Genomic DNA, 8,510 nt, shown 5'->3' with positions numbered 1-8,510 from the left:
GGCGTGGCTGCCGGGTGTTTCCCAACGAGTCCGAGCTCGCGCGGTCCCCGCCCAGCGTCCCGCGGCCGGTTCCGCACCGACGCGGGCAGAAGAGGGCGGCCGCTAGTGCTGCGCCTTTCGTGACTGTCACTGCGGCGTTCGGCGAGGTTATCCGGTGAGGCCGGGCGCCGAGAGCGGGACCGGAGCCCTCCCGGAGGGGGCGCTCTGCCCGGCCGCCGAGACCCTTGCGGGACTTGGGCGCGCTAAGCGCGTAGACGGGGACTCGCGGCCGCCTCGGGCGTCTGGCCGGGGACGGAGCCGGACGTGGACGGGTCTTGGGGCAGAAGCGGGGAGGAGGCCTTCCAGGCAGAGGAAAGCAGGTTCTGTTACGTGCAGCGCGTCCCCAGGAGAGGCTGCTGGGGGCGGAGCAGTGAGAATCGATTTCCGCACTGCTCGTGAAGGCCGTGGCCTTGCTGGTGCTGGAGGGCGCTCGTGTACATCCAGGTGTGCAGGGCCCCGGGTCACGTCCGGGTCTGGCACCGGGGGAATGCAGCCAGCACAGCTCCGTCAGGGCCGGCCTCAGGGCAGTGCACGCTCTGCGCGCCCGCCTGTCTGGGTCGTCGCTCCGGCCTGGAGCCCTGTATTTCTAATTCTAGGCCTCCCTGCCTTTGTCCCTACGATTCCTTCTTTCTGTGAAATGCTTCCCTTCACCTCCACTTGGCCAAACCAGTTTTTTATCGGTCGGGACCCACTTCATTTGCTGAAAATCCTTCCCCGAACTTACAAAGCAAGACATCTTCCTTGCCTTAAGGCACTTTCATTGTGTCCCAGTTAGAGGACAGCCTGTTGCACTAGTTATTTGTATTCCATGTCACCCGAAAACAGCCAGGAAAATAATAGAAAGTTAATTGAACTTGCTGCGGCAAAGGGATGTGCCAGAGGACCCGTGACTCTCCCCCAAACGGGAGTTACAGAAGGGTCCTCGGAGGCCTGCTGCTGGAGTTAGCCGTAGGTGGTCTTGGCAGGGATGGGTCAGACCTTGTAACCAGGAGAGTCACTGGAGGAGTCAGGGAGGGGGCAGCCAGGGACCAAGTTAGGTCCCGGGTTAGGCCAGCCAAACCCCCTCCCCGCATCTGGAGATGGGGGCTGAGGCCCAGTTCCAGGGGTGCTGCTTTCCCTGGCATTTGCCCATAAGTTACCCTTGCCAGGAGGACCATCCTAGTGGTTGGACTCCGTGATCAGATAGCAGATCACGGCTGGGCCAGAGCCTGTGATGCTGGGAATGGCTTTGACAGGCCCCCAGCAACTGGGGATGGGGCGCTGACAAAGTCGGGAGCTTCACCAGGAGGGGGCCCAGGCATCCTCCTTGGAAAAGTCAGTCTGTAACCCTCTCATGCTGTCCTGACCAGACCAGATCGTTCGGAAGAGGGCTGTTGGGCCCGGACTTGCCAGGGCGTGCAGAGGGGGAAGACCAGTTCTTTCCGCAGTGAGCCCCCTTTCCCTACATGCAGAGTCCTCCCCCAGCCTCCCTCCCCGCTCCCCAGGGGACTCAGGACAGACCCAGGCTCCTTCTCTGGACACCTCTCAGGGCACCAACTCGGTGTGTTCTGCTCTGAAGCCTGCATCTCATCCAGGGAAGGATACAGACACCCTGTCCACCCCATCTGGAGTAAGGATGGCCTGGCAGGGGCGGGTCACAGGAGGCTGAGCTGCTCCCTGTGGCGTGGACTGGGCGGCCGCATGTGGTTTTGCTTCCTGGTCCTCTGAATTCTAGCCCAGCACCTACCACCAGGGCCCCCATCACACGGGATCTCCGGGGAGCTCTGGCCACGTGGCACCTGAGCACTCCACTGTGGCTGCAGCCACCAAGGAACTAACATTTTGTTTACTTGATCTGGCTTTTTAGTGACATGTAACGAGCCATGTGTGACTAGTGGTTGGCCAGCACAGGGACCTAGAGACAGTGAGGTCCACCACATAATGGCTGCTTGCTGTGTGTTTCCCCCGTGAGGTGAGTGTTTTTACGTGTTCTCTTTTGAGAATCTTAAGAATTATATTCAACAGCAAAGAATAGCATTATTTGATTTTTTTTAAACCCCCAAAAGAAAACAATAAACAAAATAAAGCTTTATTTGAACTGCCTTGCAGGTCATTTTGAGGCCCTGGCCACTATCCCAGGTTAGGGCTAAGTCACTTCTAACCGCAATCTGCCAAGTCCAGCAAAACTCGGCAGGTACAGGTGCGTGGTTCTGTGTTGTCAGCACTGCCAATCTGTGCACCACAGCCAAGGCCGCCTGGCCTGGTCTGGTCACCTGAGAAGCCAGCACAGCTACGTATGGCAGGGGCTCAGCACAGGGCCTCGCCCGCTGTGGGTGCAGATTCGGGCAGCCCTCCCCGTCCTGCAGGACCCAGCTCCGCAGGCCACCTGCCCCGCACTCCAAGCATCAGCCCACCTGTGCCTGGCTAATCAGGCATTTTGCAACCTAACGGTCAACATCGACCTGCTGAGTTCCAGGGACCTAAGGCACCTTTGACAGGGAGAGACCTGACTCAGAGCAGGAAGGAAGGGCGGTTTGTGGGGACCCAGTTCCGGCCTGACCAGTGAGTCTCGGCTTCCCTGAACAGCCCTGCGGGTGGAGCCCGCCAGCAGCCTATGAAGAGTGGGCAAGGTTGGGGGTGAGGAGGCCATCCAGACCACAGCTCCCAGAAACCACACGTGACCGGACCCGCTTCTGACCTGAACAGTGCGCCCTTCCCCACAGCTGCTCAGGAGTTAGGTGTCATTGCACTTAAACCCAGAAAGTAGAAACACACCAGAAATGGACGCTGTAGGCTTGAAAGGTCTCAAGACAGCTGTGTTCAGAGGTACAAACATTTACAATTCATATTTCAAATATGCCAAACAGTACCTAAAAGTGCACATTTCCGCACAAGCAGAGGCGAAAAAGTAGCTTTTCGTAACTGTTAGAGTGTACAAGTGAACCACACGCTGCACGTGTGTCTGCACCATTCTTCTAAAATGTAAAAGAATAAGATTTCTCCCTTTCGTTCCTAGAAACACCTGGGGGAAAATGACTGCTTCTCGTTCCCAGTCATCTGAGCAGGCACTTGCACCAGGTGCCCCGCCTTCCCACGCTGTCTGGAGAGGACATGGGGACGAGGTGATAGCGGCTTCCCCCCAGGAAACCCAGGTCAGGGCAAGTGGAAAGAAGCTCCCCACTGCTGAGGGGACCTCGCCAAGGACTCTCCAGGGGAGGGAAGGCGGGGACGTTGGGACTTCACATTAAGGGCGGTGTGGGCTCTGTGCTGGGGGGACACACACGGGGATGGCCAGGAATCTCCCAGCTTGGAGCTGTGTCTGGAGCACAGGTTGGCGCCGGGTCTCGGCAAAGCCCATCATGGGCCAGCCGCCTGCTTGTCTTTGTACTTGTGGTAGGCACTCAGGATCTCTGTGACGACGCTGGGGTCCTCCAGCGTGGTGGTGTCCCCCAGGTCCTGGGCCTTGTCCGTGATGATCTTCCTCAGGAGCCTCCGCATGACTTTCCCAGACCGCGTCTTTGGAAGACGTTTCACTACCTGGCAGGGAAGGTGCAGCGTGAGTGCCAGGCGGCACCCGGACTCCCCCCCCCCCCCCCGGCGTCCCTGCGCCTAGAGCTGAGGGGGCCTCTGCTGGGAGTACACCCAGCCCTGGGACCCAGTGGTGAACAGCTGGTGTGCAGCCCACCCCGGAGAACAGTGGGGCCGAGGCCTCTGCTTCTGTCCCCCTCCACCTGGACCTAAAGCTGACATCAACCCAAAGGGCAGGACCAGGCACGGGTCAGGGGTTTCACTGACACCCTCCACCCGGGAGGCCCCCCTCCGGACCGGAGCTGACCTCACCGCTGACACCTGCTTCTCTGCCCCCCTCACGAGGGAGGGCTCGCAGGTGGCAGCAAAGCCAGGCCACACTGTGGCCCCTTGTCTCCTCCCCCAGCTGAGGCCAAAGTGGCTTTTTTCTAATGAGAAGCAAGAGCTGCTTGAGAGGAGAATGTTGTCCTGCTTCATGTTTGAAATTTAGCATTTAACATTTTCTAACAACCACAGCCACCCAACATCAAGGCAATACATTAAAAACCGAGTTTGGGCCCCTAACTGTGAATGAGTCCATTTCACCTCTAGGGGGTTCAGGGGAAACTGGTCACCAGACCGACAGTTTGACCTCATGTGGCACCAAGTGAGGCTGGGCCCTCCTGCCTCAGGCCAGGCTCCTAGCTGAGGAAGGTAGTGGGTCAGTGTTAAAGGAAGGAGTGAAAAGCCAATGGGACTGAAAGCGTGGCCCAGCTCCTCCCCAGAACCAGCCCCAACACAGGCACCCAGTCAGGGCTGGTGGTGTCTCTCCCACAGGAACCAGATCCTGCTCAGAAAGCGGTGGGCGCTGAGCAACTCCATCCCTGTCCCAGGCTTGTTCGTGATGTCCAGTTCTCTGCAGTGACCAGCCTGCTCCCGAAACCAGCCTCATATGCTCAGCTCTCCCCACACAGGTGGCCATGTCTCCATCCCCCAAGGATGCAGGGCCCACCATTCTCACCCACCTCCTGGGAGAGGAGGCAGCTCCTGCCAGTTCTGGGGCGGACGGGAGGGGCCATCGACTCTGGGAAGCCAGGGGGAGGCTTAAAAGCAGCAGTGCTATGGCCCCGAGGCAAGTCCACTCACCAGAATATGATCGGGCACCGCGTACTTGGCAATCTTGGTGGCCACTGCAGACCGGAGCTCGTTCATCACTGCATCTGCGTCACCCGCGTCCTCTTTCAGCACGATGAAGGCAAACGCGGCTGGAAGGAGAGCAAAGGTGTGGGATGCGCTAGACCATGAATAAACCCAAAGCGTGTCCCCAGTGAGGACCCCTTACTCTGGGCCCCCTGCCCATCACTGCAGTGGGAACCACGGGGCAGCCACAGAGCCGCTCCAAGACACACGCCCTCTGCCAACGCGGCGGCTGCAGAGCTGGCCCAGGCGCTGTGACGGAGCGCGGGCGAGGGGACGCGTGACAGAGCAGGGCACCTCATACAGACCATCCCTGATAGGGCCGCCACAGCCCATGGACAGGGAGGAGGCTCCCCGAGCTCAGCTGGGCCGACTGGTGACAGCTGTGTGTGGATGAGCATCCTTAAAGGACAGTGGAGCTGGGGCCTCTCAGAGCCCTGACTTCCTTCTGACTTGCCACGCCTGCTCTTCAGCCACCCACCCGAATTCTCCACTCAGACAGACGGGAACCAGCAGCCAGACATACAAGTCTGTGCCTCGCGGAGGAGCCCTGGTGGGCGTGAGCCCAGGACTAGGGGGTCCTCTCGTGGGGGACACCCACCTTCTCCCTTGATGTCGTGGGGGTAGCCGATGACGGCCGTCTCCGGCACCTCAGGGTGGTCAGCCTGTGCACGGGAGGACGAGACAACAGAGATGAAACCCCGGCTGGGCGCTCGATGACCACCCCACACCTCAGCGCCCAGCTGCCAGGCTGGGGAGCCACACTCACCAGAGCGTCCTCGATCTCGGCCGTCCCCACCCGGTGGCCACTGATATTGATCACGTCGTCCATCCGCCCTGTGATCTGGTAGTAGCCTTCCGGGGTCCGGTAGGCGCCGTCCCCGGTGAAGTAGTAGCCTGCAGCACAGCGGGGGTCTCAGCACCAGCTCCGACCCAGGCCCGCGGGGCTCCCAGCACCCCACGGAAGGACGCGCTCCTGCCCCGCTGGCCTCCTCGCGACCCCACAGAGACCCTTCTCAGATGCCACAGAGCTGGTGCCGATAAAGGGCAGAGGGGCCCAACAGCCGGAGGCGGCCGGCTGCGGGAGCAGGAGGTGCGAGGGGCACAAGCCTCCCTGACAAGTGTGCGCTGAACATCGTCAGTTCCCACAGGGACACGTGGGCACGCACTCCAGCCCGACCGCATGAGCAGCGGGCAGGGACTGGAGCCGTGGCTTGTCCCCAGGGTGGCTCCCACCCCTCTCCTGGGAGCCAACAGCTTGCCCCCTCCCCAGGGCCCTCTCAGAGCTAAGGGAAGTAGGGCGGGTTCACCCACTGCGCTCGGACCTCTGAGCCTGAGTCCAGCAGTGGCGGGAAAGGCTCACCTGGGTAAGCCTTGAAGTAGGCGTCCAGGAATCTCTGGTGGTCTCCGAAGATGGTCCTGGCCATACCTGGCCAGGCCTGGGAGAGGCACAGAGCCCCAGAGACGTCCCCGCCCTCCACGACATTTCCCTACAGACCCGGGAGACACAGGAAGAAGCGACCCTGTCGTCATCTCCTAACTGCCAGCTTGACGCAGGCAAAGGACAAGGGCCCAGGAAGGAGCTGCCCGGGGCCTTCTCCTCCAACCAGAGAAGGGGCAGCGGAGGCTGGGAAGGTGCAGTGGGCTGGGCAGGGCACGAGGAGGGGACTCACCTGCTCATCCATGAGGACGGGGACGATGCCAAAGAAAGGCCTCATGGCCATGGCGGGTATGATCTCTGCCCCCTCCTCCGAGGGCCGCGGGGAGATGCAGATGCCACCCGTCTCTGTGGGGAGGACGCGGGAAAGGCCGCTAGGCCGGGGGCCAGTGACACGTTTACACCAACCTGGTCCTCTGGAGGAGGGGCGACTGCCCGTGTGGGGCAAGGAAACAGCCCCCAGGGACAAAAGGACCTTTGTCTGAGGAGAAACCCAGCCCCGGCACTGGCCCGTCCACCCAGGAAAAGCCTTCCGTCCCAGGAGCCTTGGTGCCCACGCCGCCTCCCCCGTCCCGCCCCTCCTCCCCGGGGATGTGCTCACCTGTCTGCCACCAGGTGTCCACCACCGTGCACCGTCTGTCCCCCACCACGTCGTACAGCCACTCCCAGGCCTCCTGGTTGATTGGCTCTCCCACTGAAACCACATACGAGAGAGAAGACATTCAGAGATCTCAACAAAGCTGAAACCAAAATGGGCAGATTTTACAAGGAAGACAGCTCTGTAATTACCCTAAAACACACAAAAGGAGACTTGAAAGGGCAGTAAGATTATCACATTTACAGCCATCAAAGAACACGAATTACAACGAGATACTTTCCCCAACAGAGGGGCGAAATCAAGAACATGGAGCAGACACCAGCGCAGTCGCTGTCGGGGCCGATTCGGGGGGCAGTGCTGTTTCTCTCCAGCTGATACAAGGGCTCTGGACAAGGGCTGGTGGCAGAGTCCACGAGCACTAAGCACGTTTGTCTGTTACTGGAAACGGCACACACCCACCACAGGCAGACACGGACGAAGATGTCCCCGTGGGCAAAAGCTAACAACCGTCAGTGGAGAGCAGATGCGAAGTGAATCAGGGCACATTTGTGCAGTGGAAGCCCACACCAGGGAAGAGGGCAGCCACGCTGTGTGGCAGGGCCACCGCCCAAGCGAAGGCAGCACACGAGCCTCAGTCCACGAAGTTCAAGAACCAGGAACTCAGTCCGAGCTGAGCAGGTCACAGGGGCCGCAGAGGGGCACGGCTGGGGCACAGGGAGCCTGGACCAAGAAGGTCCACGGCTGCATCCGGGGTCGTGGTCGTCCTGCACTCACACACACACACACATGCAGCACCAGCTGACGAGCTGGGAAACGGACAAGGGCCCGAACACCCAGGCCCAGGGACGTGGCCACGTGGGCCACACACTCCCTAGCACCCCTTCAGGACGCAGTCAGAGCCGGCGGGAAACTGCACGTCGTCTGTTAGGTCAGCGTCACAGAGGGGCAGCACAGTGTGACCACAGGCGGAGCTGTGTCTGCCCCTACGGTAGAGGTCAGCCTTCCCGGCCAGCTTCTGATTCTGTGTCTTTTCCCAACAAGAAGGTATCTGTGCATTTGTGAAACTGAAGTTTAAAATTTTTTCAAGAAACAAAACCTTGGGTAAGAGTCTTGAGAGAGCTGGATTCTGCTGACGAGAGAGGCTGCGCAAAGGGGCCGCCCAGAGCCCGCTGAGCTGTGTGGGCTGTGCAGCACTGGGGTCGGCCGGGGCCCACCAGGCTCACTGGGCCTCACGTCCAGGCACTGGAAGTCACTCTGGCTCACACACCGTTTACCAGAGACTCACACTGACGGCAACAGCCTGTTTGTGGCCCGTCAAACCCTCGTCCCACGTCTGCTTTCATCGCTAAAGAGAGGACTGCAGCAGCCAGAAGTAAAGAACGTCTGTTTGAAGATACAGGTGACCGCCGCCCTCCCTGGACCCAGAGCTGGCCTCCGCCGTGAGCAGACTCCCTTCCCCAGCACCTGGCCACGCGGACGTGCCGTGTGCAGGCTCGTCATTTTGGAAACCTTGAAGGAGGTCGCCCTGACTTGTTTGATGTTCTGTGTTCTGATACGGCGTGAAACTGCTGAAAACCAGGCTTCTCCAGAGCAGCTCCTCGGAGCTACAGTCCTCAGTTCGGCTCGAATAAAACTCTCTTCTGTTCTGATTACAGGCTGGTTACTGACTGTTTTTGTTGACAATACCCTGGTCTCAGGAAACACCCCCCCAGGGCTCTGCTGGTGGCGCTAGTTATGCAGCAGGAATGCCTC

The 8,510-nt window shown here is 60.1% G+C and overlaps 1 protein-coding gene and 1 long non-coding RNA gene across 6 annotated transcripts in view; one reads left to right on the top strand and one right to left on the bottom strand.

The window, feature by feature from the left end:
* Positions 1-81: 81 nt before the first annotated feature.
* On the top strand, positions 82-8,410 carry LOC141574081 (uncharacterized). Its single transcript, XR_012500735.1, has 2 exons — positions 82-1,990; positions 2,605-8,410. It is a non-coding gene; the product is annotated as an uncharacterized LOC141574081 (long non-coding RNA).
* The window catches only part of ACSS1 (acyl-CoA synthetase short chain family member 1), a 34,940-nt gene continuing 29,243 nt past the window's right edge, over positions 2,814-8,510 (bottom strand). For all 5 annotated transcript variants that reach the window (XM_074347753.1, XM_074347752.1, XM_074347755.1 and 2 more), the window contains 7 exons: positions 6,762-6,854; positions 6,396-6,508; positions 6,086-6,212; positions 5,492-5,619; positions 5,324-5,387; positions 4,672-4,790; positions 2,814-3,555 (listed from right to left, as the gene is read on the bottom strand). In XM_074347753.1, the coding sequence (XP_074203854.1) occupies positions 3,376-3,555; positions 4,672-4,790; positions 5,324-5,387; positions 5,492-5,619; positions 6,086-6,212; positions 6,396-6,508; positions 6,762-6,854 (824 nt within the window). In that variant the 3' untranslated portion in view covers positions 2,814-3,375. The remainder of the gene's footprint in view (positions 3,556-4,671; positions 4,791-5,323; positions 5,388-5,491; positions 5,620-6,085; positions 6,213-6,395; positions 6,509-6,761; positions 6,855-8,510) is intronic.

This window comes from Camelus bactrianus, chromosome 19 (genome assembly GCF_048773025.1).
Source record: "Camelus bactrianus isolate YW-2024 breed Bactrian camel chromosome 19, ASM4877302v1, whole genome shotgun sequence".
Classification (NCBI taxonomy): domain Eukaryota; kingdom Metazoa; phylum Chordata; class Mammalia; order Artiodactyla; family Camelidae; genus Camelus; species Camelus bactrianus.
Note: the sequence above shows the minus strand (reverse complement) of the source record. Positions and strands in the feature narration are given on the sequence as shown.